This window comes from Aptenodytes patagonicus, chromosome 3 (genome assembly GCF_965638725.1).
Source record: "Aptenodytes patagonicus chromosome 3, bAptPat1.pri.cur, whole genome shotgun sequence".
NCBI classification, from domain to species: domain Eukaryota; kingdom Metazoa; phylum Chordata; class Aves; order Sphenisciformes; family Spheniscidae; genus Aptenodytes; species Aptenodytes patagonicus.
The window spans coordinates 3,451,371-3,471,223 of NC_134951.1; the positions used below are offsets into that span (position 1 = coordinate 3,451,371).

Genomic DNA, 19,853 nt, shown 5'->3' on the forward strand with positions numbered 1-19,853 from the left:
AGGCCTTTTTTTTTTTTTTTTTCCTTTTTTTTTTCCTTTCAGTCGCTGGAATTTCTTTGAAAAGGCAGGGGAGTTAGGACTTTTCACCAGATTGTTCCCAAGACTGAGCTGTTCCCCGACTTGATGGTTCTTCATCTGAGTGCGTGCAAGTGGTAAAAATGTGGAGAATATTAATATTTAAATATTTCGGGGTGCCCCAAGCGGGTTTGCTTTGTAGTAGAGCTCCACTGGTGCCTGGGCTGCTCTCAACGATGGATTTAGCCTGTGTTTCTTTAGCTGTACGTAGGGGAAAGCTTTCCTGGTGGGGCACTCTTATGCCTGGGCATAGACACTTTTGGTTTCTGCTCTCATGAACCGTATAGCTGAGCTCAGCACCCCTCTTTCTAATGGCTTCTTCCCGTTCTCTTCTACATGGTATAGCTAAGCCAGCACCGAGCTGTTCGACATCCCAGTCTCCTCTCTGACAGCCCAAACCCAGCAGTGAATCACAGCATATAAAACAGAAGGAGGTGTACCTCGCCATCAGATGGGCTTTGTTGGCTAAAAGGAGCTAGGACAGCCAGAGTTACCCTCTCTGCATGCTCCTGCATCGCTGCCCTTGGGCTAGTGGTGAGCAGAAGCACTTAAGTAAATATATGACTAATTTAGAGGGCAGAGGGTAACATTAATTAGCTCATCCTGTCCTTGAATGTTTCCATGTCACTGACTCCCTAATCTATGGCTCTTGCGTTTTCTGTTGTTGTTTCTCATGGCAATTACAACCCGCGATCTCAGTTTGTACATTTAAATTCAAAATGAAAAAACATCCATCAGTGAAAGACCCTATTCAATTCTCCCACTGTATAGCCAACGCTGTACAAAGAAATGAGCCAGAGTGAATTCAGAGCCCATTAGGCATGTCCCAGGAGGCAGGAATCTATATGCTTACAGATGTGCTTACAGATAAGTCTGCATTAAGAAAAAAAATCCTGCTTGACCGAAGGTATTTGTTCTAAAACACACAATTTAAAGTGCAGCTTTGTACGGAGAAGTGACTCTGTGGAACGGCTTTGAGTGATTTTATGTGTGTTTCATTGCACCAAGATCAAATTTACTCCTTTACAAGTAGGAGAGAGATTATGTCCCTGTCAGCCTCACATTCTTGCTCTGGTTTCCATAGCCCAATCTGGCTGGGTGTTCGCTCATCCAGGAATCAGGTTTTTTTTGATCAGCGTTCGATCCAGCTGAACTGTAATGCAGACCGCAGAGGTTGGAGCCTCAAAACCACTTTGGGAATATCCCTTGTTTCTCAGGACAGTGTCTGTGCATTAGCCTCTGTATTTTCACCTTTGAGCATGCTGTGACACTCGGACCAGTTCTTTGCTGCCATTTAAGAAAATATCAGTCTCTGAGATTGAACGAGTTGGACATGCTATTTTATAAAAAGGTTATTTGGTGAGCCAAATATTTATCATCCTCATAGCACAGGACGGTGACACAGGGCAAATCAGAAGATAGGCAAGCAGGAAAAAGGAGTTGGGAAGGCAAGAGATGGAGACTAAAGAAGAACATGAGGAAGCATGAGGAAAAGGGAAAGGGAAGATGTTTGGGCCTGAAGGAGCTTTTAAATATCAGTGCCGATTGCAAATTTTCCCTGTGCAAAGGAAACCCACCCATTGACCTCCTGTTGCTACTACCTAGAGGTAGGAGCTCTTCATAGTGCTATTATGCCTCCCCCAATGATTATTAGATGTAGTGCTGTGTGGTGAAGGGGGGCGGGAGAACCCCCTGCAGGCTTGCTGATTTTTAAGACCAAAAGCCTCTCACACCCTGGGATGGGCAGATGCTGGCCACTTTCATAAGGTGAGTGGCTGTGTCCCACAGGCTGTGCAAGACAAGCTCGGCTGTGGGGCACAAATGTTATATTCACCAGCTGAAAAAAACTAGACAGAAACAGTCTACGCTTGGGAGATTGGGAGAGAACAAGCGGAATGACCTTATTCCTTCAATGGAAACACAGATACCGTGAGCATGGATTAAGGGCAGCAGATTTGAGACCATCCGTGGTGTCAGGCATGGTGGGAGAGGCCACGCTGACTTGTGATCTTGGATATTTCACTTGGAAGAGTATGGGAAATCCTTTAATGTGTCTCTCCTGCCCACTTCGAGTTGCCTAGATGGTGGGACCCCCATTGCTTCCCCTGGAGAAATGACAGCCTGGCAGGGTTGGCATCTGTTGGTGCCTATAGCCTTGATCACAGCGAGCGCTTGGACCGAACCCCTTCATTTCCTTCTCGTAAAACCCTCAAAGGACCCACACTGAGATGGATGTAAAGAGGCAGCAAAAGGGAAGCAGTTGTTCTCCGAAGGAAGGAGTAGAGGGGTGTTGCTAACGCTGTGATTCCTCAGAGCGACATGTCCTGATGCAGCCTGCCATGCCAAGAGAGGCACAGAGCCATGCGCGACATCTCCAAATGGTCTGTTAGCTTTCCCCGTGCTCTTGCTTCAAAAAAAGGAAAAGGCAGGGGAGAGGGCAGAGACCCCAGCGGAGGCTGGGCAGGTGTTTTGGGGGGCGGCGGGGGGAGCCCCATCGTTTCTCTCTACTTGCTGTAATAACCTAAATGGACAGTTTTGAGATTTCATAACGCTAGCCACTTCCTAATTAGGACAAGCTTAAAAAGGACCACTTGGCATCCTTGTTGGTGAGAGCCATGTGCTACCTGCAGCAGGCCAACTCCAAAATGAAACTGATTTTTCTCTTACCTACATTCTGCATTCAAGCAGCTGCTCCTAACAGGTGCTTGCTCTCTTCCTAGCAGATGGCAACAAAAAAATGGGTTTGTTGGCAGGTTTTGCCACAAAGCAGCCTTCTTATCACACATATTGATGTGTATACAAACATACACGCGCGCTATCAGGCTTTCAGTTTAAAAAGTAATTCTCCTTCTGATAGAAGGTCAGCCATGTGGGGTCTGAGCGAGAATGGTATGTACTTCTCTCTTTTGTATCCTGGGTCTAAAGGCATTTGTGACTTAGCTGCCACATCAAAACCCTGGCAAACATTTACCCATTAGTTCGACTCTTCTGCCGTATCTAAAGGACCATGTGGTAGGAGGAATATGTAATGTTAGACTGCATACCTCCGTATTTATCAGTGCATCTTTAATAGCTTGTACTAGCTTAAAGAACAATGAACTAGAAAGCCAGCAGGTTTTAGACGGGGACTACCCTGATGATTTCCTCCTTGCCGTTGTTTAGGGTAATATAATAGAAATGCAGAAAACAAATGATCTCTCTCCTTAAATAAAACAACCAACTGAAGATTTACAGCGGAGGAGAGACATAGCAATGCGTTTGAACAAAGAAATATAACTGCAGCATTTTATCTCTGGGAAACGCACCCAGCACTCTGAGTGCCGAAATGTGTTCAAAGCTGCCTTGGGGAAGTACGCGGGGAGATCATTTGTTCTGTATTCATCACCCGAAGAGAGACAGCTGTCAAACAAATCCTTATATCCCGTTTTGTTCTTGGCCTGTTAACTCTGATTCCACCTCCCAGATTTTGCCTGGTGAGGGCTGTAAATTCGACAAAACGGTGCAAAGCAATGCCAGCTTCAGAGGACTCCGGCATCGCCCAAAAGACCTTTCCTACTTCTATTACTTGTCGTGCAAGTAGCACCAGGAAGACCCCTACTCGCTCTGTTTTGCTGTTCATTTCAAACAAACAGCCTGAGCCAAGACAACCAGATGAGGATGACATCTGGCTATCGAACCTCTGCCAAGTCACTGCTGTTCTGTAGCTGGCAGGAAGATGATGTGCTGCAAATGCCAGGTTCTCGCTGAAATGTAAAGTGCATTCCCTGCATTTTCTTTGCTTCCTCTCCAGCCACAATCAGTTCGGTATTTGGTTTTACTAATGGCCAAATTCAACTCTCCTTTTCAGCTGCATAAATCCATTTCGTCGATGCTAGGAGGCTTACACCATGAGTGGAACTTGACTCGGAAGTCCAAGATGGTCTTGTATATTCTAAGCCTACTGACAAATTAACTTGTTGACTGTGAATCTCATTCAAACATCCAAGCCCCTCCTGTGGGGTATGTTTGTCATGAGGATTGCTAATCACATTTATGAAAGCAGTTTGTATCTAAACCCTTCCAGGAAGAAGTAGGCAGAGCTTGGGGCAGGTGGATAAGCTAAAGAAGCTCTGGAGGTCTCCTTCACTGCTATTTTTCTGTAAGCCGAAGGTGCACCTCTTTGATAAGAAATCACCATAGCTCGTGAAAGAAATCTGTTGCTAATTAAAGGTACGTGGAGTTAGAAGATAGCTCGCTAGGCCCCCTGTAGTACATTGCTTTCTATTGTGCTCAGAAGCAGTTTGATCACAGCTACACAGGGGAAGCTCATTCAGGGATGGTGCGTGAAGGAGCCGAAGCTGTAGGATTTGCCCTGTTTCCTTACGAAGGATTTTTGTTTTCACCCCTCCTCGCGTGCTGCGCAACTGCACAACTCTCAGCATTTCTGGCAGCTGGCAGAGGACATGAAAGAAATAACTATGCTGGTTTTGCAGCTGATGTTCTGGCCAAGTGCATTTTTTCCCCTATTCTGGTAAAATAGTTTTGCTGCAGGCACAAGTAACCAAAATTGTAGAAGGAAAGTAATTGTATTAAATAAATATGCACAGAGCTTGGGCTGTAGAAGTGAACTTGCTTTGCAAAGGGCGCAGGTCATATCTCTGCTTTTCTAGTTAGCACCCAAAGTATGACTTCTTTGCCACGTATTTGCAGATTTCAGGAATATCATTGTGCTATCAGTCAGTGGGCTTGTAAGCAGAAGCCATCTGCTTTTGAGGGCACTCACACAAGAAGTGGATATTAATACTTGAAGAATAACTCAAATCTTTTTAGGTTGTCTTTGGTGAACCAGCTTGCTATGAAAACGAAGTCTGATTTCCACAGTTCGTACCAAAACCTTCACCAAAGAGTGCATAGACGGGTAGAGATTAGAGAAATTGGGTTAATTGTCTCTTATTTTGTCATGTGCAGCTGTGCTAGTAACTCACCAGCAGTTTCATCTTCCTAGGTAGCTTTTGTGGAGCTGATTTCAGAGTATGTTTAGATATGGCCCTAGCAGGGTGATGCAGTGAGTGACACTGGATTTAGGAGATCACCAGCTTTTGTTTGACCCCAGCTGTGCCCATTTCCCTTTAGTGCTTTATCAGTTTTGTCTGTTTTGGGACATGGGCTGACATGGGCTATCCTAAACTAGCGATAGGACAAGAGGAAATGGCCTCAAGTTGCGGCAGGGGAGGTTTAGATTGGATGTAAGGAAAAATGTCTTTACTGAAAGAGTGGTGAAACATTGGAGCAGGCTGCCCAGGGAAGTGGTTGAGTCCCCATCCCTGGAGGTATTTAAAAGACGAGTAGATGAGGCACTTAGGGACATGGTTTAGTGGGCATGGTGGTGTTGGGTTGATGGTTGGACTCGATGATCTTAGAGGTCTTTTCCAACCTCAGTGATTCTATGATTCTATGATTCTATGATTCTATGATCCTTGGAGTTTTAATTCTGTTGCCTGGTGCACAAGTGTCACGGTGACATTCGTGGTGTCCTGGAGAGGCATCTTCTGGCCTTTAGATGCCACTCCAGTGGGACGGGGGTTCCCATCCGTCTTTTATCGGACCTGCCAACCTCCTGAGCATGTCTCTGGTACCCTGAGCTGCCTTGCATACAGAGTTCACTGCAATACAAATGAAGTGTACAGCTGGCAGCATTACCCTGCCTTCCGCTCTGCGATCAGTTGGTTTCAGCATCAAATAAGCAAAACCAAACCGATCTGTATGGAAATTCTCAGGATTGTACATGCTTATTCAAAAGGTGTTTTCATCTGCTGGCTCCGGTGTAGATCTCACATCCAGCAAATTCAAACCATTACGATTTTTTTTTTAACTTCACCAAAGGTTACCCTCTGTCTATGCTATAGGAATAGGTTACAATATTTTGAATGGAAATCAAATTTCATCAAAGATTTGTCAAATACGGGGAGATCTTTGCATTGAAAGGTATGTACAGACACCATAACTAACTTGAATCACGTTCGATGCTATGTAACTGCTCAGTGTGAAATATCATTCTGAATATCTAACTGAATCTATGTATCTTTTGATTCTGTCCTTATCAATGATCATAATGCATCCTCCTGTAAAACAATCAGTTAACTTGTGGAACTATCATGGCAGCATGGTTTATGCATGTCTGCACAAAAAATAAATTGCTTGATATTATCCCAGTACTTGAGAGCAAAATTTTTTTCCTGAAAAGATAACAAATAGCTAATTCAGGTTTCCAAAAGCATGTGTACTATTAGCGTTAGTAAGAAGCTTAACCAAGCTGAAAGCAAATGGTAAACGATCCAGATATTAGACTTATTAAGCTTGTGTGTCTTCTACCACTTAAAAGCTTATAAAAACCCTAAAGATCTGGGTAAATGAGATTTTCTGGAAGGCAAGCTTTAAAGTTTACCTCCTTCTGTTTTTAAACAAGAAGGCGATGCCTCTATTTACATGCCGTTTCTGGAACTCAAACGGAGCGAGTACATCACTGCTGCAGTGTTTCATGGAACATCCTTTGTTTATTCACACTGTGCCACTTTTAAACTTCAGATGTAAACAACAAAGGCTTCTTTGTATTTCACACTATCTATCTTTGTATTACACACTATTTCACTCACTACCTTCTGAAGTCCAAAGCCAAAACACTGTGGAATTTTACCCTCCTCACACTTTCTTCTGCTTGTCGAATGCGTTCTTCCAGCCTTTTCTATTTATAGTAGCTGGAAAACTACTTATCTTCTGATTAAAACACGCTCTATTCATTTTCTCTTGACTTTTCAGTCCTTGGTATGGGCTAAAATTGTATTCCCTGGTAACCATTTCAAATATAATTTTAGTAGTAATTATGCATATATTCGATAACAGAAACAATTTGTCATCCTGAAGGATCCAAATTGCTTTGAAGTGGTCGACCTGTCTGTGATCTGTTACACAGATGAAAAATCCAGAAAATATTCCACCGAACTCAGTTGGTCAGACAGAAAGGTCAGAAAGACCCAGGCTGGAAATGCAGCAGCTGTCTGACAGCACACGTTTTAGCACAGAAGAGTACGGTTTCCATTGCAAACCAGCGTGAGAATTTTAGTGGGAAATCTCACAAAACGTTAGCTGCATCGATCCTTGAGATCTGCTGCTAAGAAGTCCCCCCTGCCTTTTTCACCGTGGGGAAGGACATCATTTTATGTTTCATTTGACATGCAGTGGGTCAGACTGTGCGTGGTGTCCGCATCAATGTCGTGCTGGATCCGTATCCTCTCTGCTTGCTGATGCCTGGGGGAGGTAGCCAGGCTCTTTGCTCCTCTTCTCCCATTCTGTGCTTATCTCTGTGGGATAAGTTTTAGACACTTTGCTGTGCTGTGTTGCATACAGTCCTGTCCTATATGTGTAGTATAAATGAAATCTTACTTTTCCAGAAAACCAGGGTAGCATGGTGTTGATTTTTTCCTTTCCCAGGCACAAGTAGCATCCTTTATCATCCCATCACCTTAAGCTGCATTTGAGCACAAGAGATATCTGATGAGCCCATCCATCAAGTACTGTGTTCAGTTTTGGACCCCTCACTACAAGAAGGACATTGAGGTGCTGGAGCGTGTCCAGAGAAGGGCAACGAGGCTGGTGAGGGGTCTGGAGAACAAGTCTGATGAGGAGCGGCTGAGGGAACTGGGGTTGTTTAGCCTGGAGAAAAGGAGGCTGAGGGGAGACCTCATCGCTCTCTACAACCACCTGAAAGGAGGTTGTAGCGAGGTGGGGGTCGGTCTCTTCTCCCAAGGAACAAGCAATAGAACGAGAGGAAACGGCCTCAAGTTGTGCCAGGGGAGGTTTAGATTGGATATTAGGGAAAAATTTATTCACTGAAAGGGCTGTCAAGCATTGGACCAGGCTGCCCAGGGAAGTGGTGGAGTCCCCATCCCTGGAGGTATTTAAAAGACGTGTAGATGTGGCGCTTAGGGACATGGTTTAGTGGTGGACTTGGCAGTGCTGGGTTAACGGTTGGACTTGATGATCTTAAAGGTCTTTTCCAACCTAAACAATTCTGTGATTCTATGATTCTGTTTGGGTAGAACATTTAATGTACAGCATAACAAATAATCTTTCTGTAAATTGCTAGGAGTGTTAGGTCCATGTTAGATCCCTCTGAGATCTGTCCTTATATAAGAAAACAGCGATATAGACTGAAAATACTTTAATTGTGACAGCAGCTAGTTTAGTAGGTGAGTCTAGTGGTAGGCATTCAAGGTGAGTCGTTCTCCACTCTAGAATATCCTCCTGTGGCTGCGTGAAAGCTTGGTTGAATGAACAGTATCGACAAAATCCCCTTGACCTCAGCACGGCCAGAGTTTCCCTTGTGTTCTCAGCTGACCTAGGAGCTGTGAGGCATACTGTATGATAACTTTCTTCATATTTGTGTTAACTGTGGCAACTGGAGCCTGCAACTTGGGTCAGGCTCCTCGTTGTGCCAAGTGGTGCACATATGGCCATTGTAAGAAACAGCATGCGCTCTGCAGAGCTGGAATAAAAAAAGATGAGTACCATTAGTGCCATTTTAAAGAATGAGAAACAGAAGCAGAAAGAGAGGTTGGGAGCACTTGGTTTGCTGAAAGTCACCAGGACAGTCAGAGGCGAGCCGGATGATAGTCCTGCTTCTCCAGAAAGTAGGCTCAGGGCTTTCACCACAAACAACTCCATCTTCTAAAGAGGGTGCACAGCACGATGCAAATCATCTCCCAGCTTTTTTGGGATGAGATGGTTTAGCATTATACACTAATAGTCATGAGAGGCTGAATAGAAACAGAGCTTGTTATTAGAGGGAAAATAAGTGGCGGAGATGACAGGTTGCCCAACAATTTCCATTATAAGGATCTTCTTTCAGGTATTCCAGTGTAGCAAGTTTTATCATTTCACAAGTAAATATTTGTGCTTGGTCTCTGTCTGAAAGTTTTCCCTCCGATCACAACAGAAGCAATTTTTGGATTTTTCAGGATGAGTTTAGGAAAAGATAAATTGTTTATTCCTCTTAAAAATTCATATGTTTTCCTGAGAAACTGTCATGCTTATATATTGTGGAAGAAACACTTGATATAAATCCAGCGTTGACTCCAGTGAGAAAAATAAAATGATGGCAATGTAGCAGTAGAGCTGAACAGAGCCCTCTACCATAAATATGTGAAATGAGCATTTTTACTTCTACGTTGCAACTCCCCTGAATGAAAAATAATTGCAGTGGCTTCCATTTATTGCAAAGGATACATGCACACGGGAATACCTTGCATCGCACGGGCTAGTCTGCACTTCGCAACAAAGCATGGTTCAGAGATAACTGAGCTAATGGAAGTGGTAAAGTCTTGTCAACACAATATTTATACGTGGAGTGTTTTCTTCTGCTCATAGACAGCATGGATTTGCCTTATCTTACCATTACACTGCTTTTGGACCCAAGTTAGCTTCTCAGGATCATTCAGGACTGCACCGTGTGGAGATACCAGTTCTGGTCTGCAACGGCTTGGAAGATTCTGCACTGTTTGTTATCGGTGGCCTCATCTCAGTTGGGACCTGGCCATTTTTCATTTGAGGAATAGGAGAGTAATGGATGAGTGATTAGGGAAGAACAGTCTGCTGTCTCAAACCGCGATTTTAGCTTTAGATCACAGAAAGTCAGAACAGGGCATGTCTTTTCTTAGCCATCATAAATTATCCATGCAGGATGTACAGTAAAAGGCTGTTTGGCTGCGTTAAAATTGGCTAGACAAACAGAATTTCCATCTCTCTCAATGGCTCCTTCAACACCTAATTAGTTCCCAGATGCTAGTTGAGCAAGATGTCTTTTATCTTTGCTAATGTTATCTTCCTATACTTCCTAAATGCCCCCCGGTGCCATTCTTCACTTTCATCTTTCTTCCCTCAAGAGAAGGCAGGATGGGTGTTCAGGAAGCTCTATTCTGAAGGTCAAGCTTGTAAAGACTGTGGGTCAAGCTGATCCTGTTATACCAGTCAGTATCTGGAGCAAAAGCTTTAAAACCAGAATTAGACTGATATGATGGAGAGTGGGATACAACTTCCTTTCTATGCACGTTCATAGGATCAGTATCCATCAGGAAAAAAATAGAATTGCAGATTTTATTTCGCTGTCAGTTCTGTTTAATACGATTTAGGACAAATTCAATGTTCATCTTTTCCCATTGCTAGAAGGCGCAAAGAAGTCTGTCTGTATAAATCTGCCATTTCAGCTGGCATAGCTGATTGTTGTGGGCAATGAGGAAGTACACTCAGATGTAAAATAGTACGAAATATCAGACTAACTGCACTCCTGATCCTTCCTAGACCCTCTGAGCATAACCACTTGGAGCCTCAGATATGTTAATAGCCAGGCTATCGGCCAACTGTGATTTACCTTGGCAGGTCTGATTTATATCCAAGCCCAGCAATTCTTTCCCCTCTGGCAGGAATGAGTGACCAAACAGCCTCTTTCGAGCTAAGTATTTAAGAGAAAAGCATTTCTGAGAAAGCAGATCTTCAAACCAACGGAACAGACTACAGATATACATGCAGCTTTCCCCTAAGGCTCATGAAGCCGTGTCTCTAGCTGGGTTCAGTTTACTCGATTCAGATGACGTCCTCTGTTGAGTGTGGGGGTTTTGTCAATAAGCAAAAGCTCTGACAAAGTCAGTTTTGCAGTTTTATAGATGAGAATCAAGATTCTTCAGCTTAGCACGTTGCACCACCATTTTTTAAGTTTCTATTGTGTTTCCTTCTTATCTGCATATTCCCTGTGCTGCACTGGAAGAATACACTGGTATCAACAATTCCAGCAGGCCCACGTAACGGCATTTCTCCTCTTTGACCAGGGTATGTGTAGTCACTATAGGATGTTTATGTCTTCAGATTTATAATGTGGTCACATAGCAGCTTGTTTTCTATCGCAGCAAAGACCAAAGCAAGTTGTAAAGCCAAGGAGTTTCACCGTTTCTGCTCTGAGATCCATATGCCCACACTATGAAGGGTGCAGAATTTATACCAACATATTTCCATCATTCCCGGTTCCAATCCTGCCTGATTTGCGAGAGGCATGCTGCAAAGTGAGTTCTGAGACAAGATAGCTTCCCTGCAAGGATATTAATAATACTTAGAAATTATATAGCACTCCAAAACCCTGTGCAAGCATTAGCTAATTATGTAGCACTCCAAAGCCCTGTGCAAAACATTAGCTAATCAATTCTTGCAGCACCTATCAAATATATCAATATCATTCAGTCCATTGTGCAGGGAGGTAAATGGAATGCAGATATCTGGTCCCAGTCCATGCCGCTGCCCAGTGTGGTAGCTGGCGTCAGACTTCAGCACTTGCCAGCCACTGCGCCCACATTTTCCTTGGCAGGATCCTTCTTCCCGTCTGGCTCGCTGTGGATAAACACATGATTTCCAAAAGGAGGTCACCTACATGGTTGTGAATGCAGATTTTACCAGCTAGACATGATTTCAGCCCATTTCAGGGCTTTGTAGAGGTCACTGGCATCAATTAGACTGGAAAAGCCAACATCAGTAAGTGACATAGAGAAGACTGGACCCAGCACAGCAAACTGAATTTTAATATTCATAGAATTATAGACTAACAGTTGAGTGTTTGCCATTGAGGTGCTCCAGACAACTGGAGGCAGCACAAAGAAAGCCATTTAAAATAACATATCATTGAGATGTTATACTGTAGAGCAGGCTGTCTTGCAGAAAAGGAGAGGTATATCTACGTGATACTTAGGAAATGAAGGAGAACCAGTGTGCCCAGGAGGCCAAGAAGGCCAATGGCATCCTGGCCTGTATCAGAAATAGTGTGGCCAGCAGGAGTAGGGAAGTGATCGTGCCCCTGTACTCGGCCCTGGTGAGGCCGCACCTCGAATACTGTGTTCAGTTTTGGGCCCCTCACTCCAAGAAGGACGTCGAGGTGCTGGAGCGTGTCCAGAGAAGGGCAACGAGGCTGGTGAGGGGTCTGGAGAACAAGTCTTATGAGGAGCGGCTGAGGGAACTGGGGTTGTTTAGCCTGGAGAAAAGGAGGCTGAGGGGAGACCTCATCGCTCTCTACAACCACCTGAAAGGAGGTTGTAGCGAGGTGGGGGTCGGTCTCTTCTCCCAAGGAACAAGCGATAGGACGAGAGGAAATGGCCTCAAGTTGCGGCAGGGGAGGTTTAGATTGGACGTGAGGAAAAATGTCTTTACTGAAAGAGTGGTGAAACATTGGACCAGGCTGCCCAGGGAAGTGGTGGAGTCCCCATCCCTGGAGGTATTTAAAAGACGTGTAGATGTGGTGCTTAGGGACATGGTTTAGTGGTGGACTTGGCAGTGCTAGCTTAATGGTTGGACTTGATCTTAAAGGTCTTTTCCAACCTAAATGATTCTATGAGTCTATAAAACATTCTTTCTCAATTGCACATTATTGAGGCCTCATGCTACTCATTGTGTTAGTTCCTCCGGACCAAAGTAGGGGATAGCTGGTCCTCAATATAAAAGAGCGTGTATTGCTGAATTTCTGCTCCCAAGCCTGCCAGCAACTAATCCACAAATTTGGCAAGGTCAGTTAATTTGTTTTCCAGTTAAATATATCACAGTAATCATGTATCTAGGAGGTACGCACACTCCCATCCTACAGAAGATTGAGTCCATGCAACTAATTCCTGCAGGCCTTCTCCTGAAATAGTGCAGCTCCTTTAATTCTTAGTGCTTTTGGAAACAGAGCTGAATTTCAGTGTTGCTGCTGATGGTATGAAATTTTGAGTAGCCGATATAATAAAGGGGTAGCCCTAGAGATTTTAAATAGGCACTCCCTGCCGGAGCACTCAGCATGGTGAGATTACTTGCCTTACAGTTTTACATCAAGGATGAATGATGATACAGAAGCAGAAGCTGTCACAGGTGTCAAGATACTCTGCAGTATTTTCAGCATCAGTGATTTTAGAGGGGCCATTAGAAATACAGTAGCTTCGTGTAACTTGCTGAGACATGAGACAAACTGGGTATTGCAGCAGCCTGAGTACAGGCTGCGAGCTTCCTTTAAAGTGCGTATTGCATCAAACACAGCATGATGCTATTTTTATTAAAAGCCACAAAATGCTTGAAGCCAATTAATACTCTACTGCTTTACTAATGCCTCTGCTCAGAAAATTAAATGGTTTCATTTAACAAAACCAATTCTAAAGCTTTTTTTGTCAAATTTGTAAGTGGATTCAACCCCTTCTCCAAACTTCCATGAACCATGCATTTTCAGCACAACATATCAACATGTCGGTGGCTTCCAGTCTGTTCCTTCAAGTATTTGGAGGTACAAGGGAATCGTGCTTTTCTGGCACAGTTCGTTCCAAATTCTTAAGGCACTTTACAAGTATTAGCTACTTCCATCTGAATATAAACAAGGAGCCAAACACCTTGAATGTGTTGTTGCCATGCTGTAATGTCAAATGATTAAATATTTTGACATACTTTGGCTCAATATAATCAGCTGGCTACAAAAAGCTGAAGCAGCAATTGCTGTCAGTTCAGAGGGCCGTAGCAAATCAAAGTGCAGAAGTATCGCGTGCTAAATACAGTTGCTTGGGAGTAAGTGAAGAACAACCTTCTGTGGTTATACTGGTTTGGTTTATTCCTTGGCAGTCTACCATATAATCTCCCCTGCTAAGGACAGCATTTCATATCACCTAGCATAACTGAACTGAATGGCTGCCAGTGGAACAAACCGATTTCGCTAACATGCACTCTCTGCTGTGTCCCAGTGACCCAGACACCGGCCTTCAAGTTCAAAAGCGAAAACATCTCTAAGATGATACCGTCTCTCTAAATGACCAGGACATCCCTTAGAATCTTTCTAACTGCATCTGCATGCCATGGGATCCCCTCGCTACAGCGGAGGTGGGACTGGTAGCACTGGGTTAAGCGGCAGACAGTTGGATAACCAACTGGTATGGTTCAAATGGAAAAAAAATAAGGTTTGATTTGCTGCAATCCACTGTGGTTCCGAGCTTATGTGTCCAAAATCACGTCTTTACTGACAGCGATGTTTGTGCCAGTTGCTGGTCCTATGCGTGCAGTGTTCACGTGTATAGCACTGGCTATTTAATGGCCCAATATCTCTGGTGCAAGTGCTCTAGACAGTGCCTCGGTGCACACCTCCAGTCTTGGTGCCACCAGGAGGAAACTTGCTTCTTGCCAGCATATGCTGCGCAAGTCCAAATAGAGATGCAAATCTGCATCCAAAATAATTACTCCAGTTCACTAATTCACTAATATATTTTCCCTAGGATAGCTGAGCATTTTAGGAATCAGTTCTGGAGAGAAAGCATCTGCAAAGCTTGAGCTGTCCGTGAAGGACTTGACGCAGGTAATACCACAGCAGAAAGCTACGTAACTCCTTGTGTCTGTGTTCACAGCTGAGGAATTTGGGGGTTTCCCACACCAGATCATGGTCACAATTTTGAGGAGCTGTCTCAAGTTCAAGCTGCAGCAAAAGAGGCTCAGAGCAAATCACTGAAATGAACAGTGGCGGGTCAGTGCAACCAGGTGGTGGTCGGCTTCGGGTATGAAAAGAACTTAAATTGGAAATTGCTTGCACACTAGCATCACGGGTAAGCTGTGATTTAAATTGGCCCTGCTACTGAGGGAATGAAAAATGAGCTGCTTCTGTGCTTAAGGTATCTCCAAGATGATCCAGCAGAATTATAGACAAGTTAGGTCTGATATTTTATGCTGCAGATTGCTGGAGTTATCAGAAGTTCGTAGACACACACAGAATACAGTATTTCAGAGAGGAGTTGATGTGACTTTAGCAGAGGAAACTCGTGTCTTGCACACATAATATAGTTTTCTGAAGAGAGCGGGCGCATAAAAGGGAGCCAGGCACTGTGGAATAAGAGGAAAGTTTCTCTTCTGAATGAATAAGTGGTTACAGATAGGAAATAAAAGGTACAAATAACTGGGCAGTTTTCGCAGTGAAGGGAGATTACCAATTACCTGCCTCGGGAACCTGTGCAGTTCAATATACTCATAAAAGAGCTGGAAGAGGGAGACTGATGATAGTGACGTGCCAAAATCTGCTGATGGTATAGAGTTATTCCAGGTAAGCAAAAGTAGACACGACTACAAAAAGTTGCAGAAGAATCTGACGATATCAAATGTCTGGGCAATAAAATAGCTGCTGAAATTCCATGTTGATAAAAGTCAAGTGCAGACACAATGATAGGGTTTAAATTATCCCGCGAAAGAGGTCCTGGCATTGCAGATGGTTCTTTGAAAACGTCTGCTCGGCGCTCAGCAGAGGTCAGAAAGGCAAGTGGAATGCTAAGAATTGCTGGGGGAAGAGATGGAGAATAAAAGAGAAAATGTAAGTACACCACTGAATAAATCCGTGGTGATCTTGAATAGAGTGCAATTCCAGTCACCCCCTTCTCAACGCAGCAGTAAAATAGAACTAGAAAAGATGCAGAAAAGGGCGAGAAGGCTGACCTGAGTTATGAAGCGGGGAGTCTAAGCCTGTGAAGCTTGCTGAAGAAATGAATGAGCAGGATTAAGGCAGAGGTGTAAAATCAAGATGGCTATGGAGAGAGTGAATAAGGAATTACTTTTTTTAGCAGAGGATGTAATGACATGGTCAGGCAAGAGGTTTAAAGCAAACAACAGGAAAAAACTTTCACAGGCTATAATAAATTAGGAAGCTCATCAAACACAAAATCTTTTACATGCTGAAAGTACAGGTTGTTTAAAAAAGTAGCAGTGCTGAGGTTCCCAGCGCCTATCCCAGTGCACCGAGCTGGCCACCTCCCCTCTGCCCGCTACAGCTGGGTGAGATTTGGGATCGGGTTTGGTTTGGCCTCTCGCCAGTAGAACCTGCCAGGTTTTTTGGGCTGGATTATAATCAGTTAAAGGATCACTGTGATCTTCTAGCGTGATCTCTCCTGTGACAAAAGCCACAGAAGTCCCTTGAATGAATTAATGAATTAATTTTCTTTGAATTGCAGTGGAATATTGGAGGGACAAAGATCCAATAGTACCTTAAAAATTTCCTGCACTGAGTAAAAGGTCCCAAGGGTTAATTACACTCTCCCTAATTTGGTCCTTCCCATTTCGGCACGCAAAGGCTGCAGTAGCCCTTTTGGCTGCAGCACGGTAATGGGAGGTCACGTCGGATGGCTCAGGAATTTTGAGACAGCGAGGACTAAAAAGTCTGCTAGAACAGGATTATCATCAAATTATATCTGCCTCAGCAGCAGGAAATCAATCAAGAGTGGGCTGATTTACACCTGCCGGAGCCAGCACATCATGAACTTCATCATCTTTCCCAGTGATGTTTTTATCTTTGCATCGACACAGTCAGTGCGAGGAAAATATTTTCCCATTTAAAATCAAAACATTCAAGGTAGTGTTTGGCAGAGTGTTGGAGCCTGGGGTTCCCGCTGCTTCTGACAGCAGTGCTGGTATCTTTTGCTAATGACCAAAGTGCAATATAATGAGTTGTCTTGGGCTTCTGTTTTATTCAGCGTGCAGTGTTTTAATAGACTGTTAGTAATTCTGAAAGGGATAAATGATGTTTATGCCCTCTTGTGGTATGTTATTGAACAGAATGGATTTTCTAACTGACAAAATTAGGCCGATGATGGAAAAGTCCCAGGTAAAAATCTGTAACGAATACTGTTTTGCACAGTAGAAAAATACCCATCCCTCCAGCAGCATCCTCATGACTCAGTTAAGGGGGGGGAAGCCAATTTTACATGCATTTACAGCAGCAAGTAAGTGACTAATGCCCATGATGACAGAGTTTGTGCTATCTTTCTGGAGTGAAGATAATTTTAAAAGTGCTTTTCTTTGCTAGGAAGGTTAGAAAGTAAGTGAAATACTGCCTTCTAAAAGCGGTTGTGTTGACACCGCTTTGTGTTAGTTGTTGCCGACGTGTTGTGATACATACCTTCACATTTTTTATCTTCGCTCACGCAACTGACGGGTAAATAGTCTGATTCCCTTGGGACAAAGCCTGTCCCAAAGATGAAAAACACTGTTTGGTGATTTTACATGGGGAAATAAGGCCAGATTCATGTGAAATTGGGCTTGTTACCCCGCCATGTTCAAATACAATGACTTAACTGGTCAACATCTTCCTAACCTGCACTGAGAATTTAGAAGTAGGGTTGGGAACCCAGGGGGTCCCCAGACAGGTCAATCACGGATTTTGTATCAATCTTATTACTTCATTCCTGACTGAAAACTGAATGTATCCTCCAGACAGTGGAATTACCAGAATAAATCAGACTAACGCTCTACAAAGTCCAGCAAGTGATGTCAGACTGCGGTCAGTACTTAGCTGTGCTGAGGCAGGATCTAGGAAACCCTCTTGTAGGAAATTCAAAGACTTTTTGGTCCCAAATAATCACCTATTACTTAACTGTTAGCTAGTGCTGTGAGGAAACATTATTTCCATTACATGTCATCTTTCTCTCTGCCCAGCCACCAAGTATGTAGAAGACTATTGTAAAGAGGAAGGGAATGATTTCCTTTCCACATCCATGATAAGTACAACCACAATAGTGGGTTTAAATGAAAATAGTGGGCTTAACTGGGCTAGGCTTTAGGAAAAACTCTCTAACAGGATGGTAAATATTGGAATGGACTCCTTGAAGAAACTGGAGGATCTCCGTCTCCGAGGATCTTTCAGGAACAGTGAAACAAATGTTTGCTGGGAGTAAGGCAGCTTTCATTCGTCGTATCATGATGAAAGAAGTTGGACTCGATGACTTACTACAGGTCTACCAGCTCTGGTTCTGTGGTTCTGTGTGATGATTTCCTTTTAGTGGTTTTATTTATTAGTATGATGAGAGAACACATATTTATCTGGTAATCTGAAATGCTAACCCTTCGTTCTTACAGTTGATCTTACCGTCGAGTCTGGCTGATAGCAATGCAATTCTATCTATGTCCAGTACTTTACAAGTATACTTTGCAACAGTAGTCTGACACCAATTAAAGTGCTTATTAGGTTATCATGGACTTCAGTGAGCACAAGTTATGTCCCCACTGAGATGAGAATTGGCTGCAAAATGTTGGTGCTTACCAGTTTCCTTAGAAAAGGAAAATTCAGTAGGAAAGATGTCATGGCAAATCATGTTAAAAAGAAATTTCCTCTGTCAGAAACCTTTCAGGAGTTTCAAATTCAGTTAGGGGATATCAGAAAGAAATTAAAGTCTAATTTAAAATCCCCACCCACATCCCTTCTTCTTTTCCTGCAAAGTGATTATTGCTCCTGGTCCACGTATTGGCAAATCTTTCAGAAATGAGCCATAATTTGCCTTAAAAATACCTTTCTGGTCATGATGGAACTGTTCTTTTTGAAGAATGGGTTTGCAGCGACTCTGTGAAGAGAGCCCAAATGCTCTTATTTCTCAATGGCATCAGTGGGGCTAAAATTTCACCCAGAAATTCTTCTTGGCATAAGGAAATTCAGGGTGGATAGCACCATTTCAAAGCTGAGGCACCTGCCCGGTGAAGTTCTTGGACACTGCAAGGCAGCTGGCCAGGCTTGATCAAAGTGTGCTCTGCCGCCTTTCACATTTGTTTTCCACTTTCGTTGATGGCACCACATCTCTACCTGGCGTGGTTAATAAAGAGGAGAGAACGAATGTGCGGCCATAGCAAATTAAACAAATGAGCCATTAAAACAGGAGGGTGCACTATCTCTTCTCACCAACGCCTACTTTGGTGCCCATAATGTCTCCTAGCAAAATAACGTGAGAGCAAGGATAAAAGGGCTTTCAGGGATGTGCTGTAGCTGTGGTCCAAGCGCTGAGAGATGTCTGTGGCTCCTGCTGAGAGAAAACCTAACGTCATTCATCAGCAGAGAAGCCAGCAAACCACTAATGGCTTTCCATCGTGTTTCTTGACAGGTATTGACAGAGGGCGGTTTTGGTCCCATCACAACAGAAATCCGGGAGGCTCCGGAGTTTTATTACGCCGAAGATTACCATCAGCAGTACCTCAGTAAGAACCCCGACGGATACTGCGGCCTCGGGGGAACAGGGCTTTCCTGCCCTATTGGGATCAAGAAATAGCCTGTGCTTACTCCACTGCCTCCACTTCGGTTTAAGGAGTTGTTTGAAAAAAGACCGACAACCCTGATAGGTGTTATGGTGTACCCGCAGCTTCAGTGCATAAAGATTTGGGATCCTGTTGGGGCGGCTTTCTGTAATCTTGAGCAGTTTCCCATTCACCGACATTAAAAGCCAAAGTAGAGGCAGAAATTGCACCTGTTGGCAAATGCAGCTTCTTGCTCAGTGCAGCTCACTGGGTATCCTTGCAGTCTTGTGATCTGGAGAGAAAAGAAACTTCTAAAAATTTCGTTAGAAATGCTGTTAAAAAGATGAATTAGGGGGTGGTTGCACCTGCTAACTGCTTTGCATAGTTAATGCCTTCGGATGTTTATTTTCTTGGGTTAATGAATTTGCTCATGTTATGAGAGCTTTGACTTCTGGAGACGTGGTTGGGCTCATCTTAACTATCACAACCCTGTAATCTGATGTCTTTGAGAATGGTGAGTTTATAAGGTCAGTAACTTTCTCACAGTTCCACTTTCACAGCAACATGTAATATCACCTATAGTGCCTATTTTCTGAAACAATTTTAGTAAGAAAAAGTAAAAATTGTAATGTGATACTTCTTTTTGACAGTTCCAAAAAGTGTATAAACACAAAAAGAAATCAATTTTGTTTCCTGCACTGCAATAAATTACAAAAAAAAGAAAAGAAAAA

General features: G+C 43.5%; 1 protein-coding gene across 1 annotated transcript in view; it reads left to right on the forward strand.

Annotated features, from left to right (window-relative positions):
* Positions 1-19,853, forward strand: part of MSRA (methionine sulfoxide reductase A) — a 308,215-nt gene extending 288,362 nt beyond the window's left edge. Inside the window, exon 6 of the mRNA XM_076332575.1 lies at positions 18,993-19,853. Coding sequence (XP_076188690.1) covers positions 18,993-19,157 — 165 coding nt within the window. The 3' untranslated portion in view covers positions 19,158-19,853. The remainder of the gene's footprint in view (positions 1-18,992) is intronic.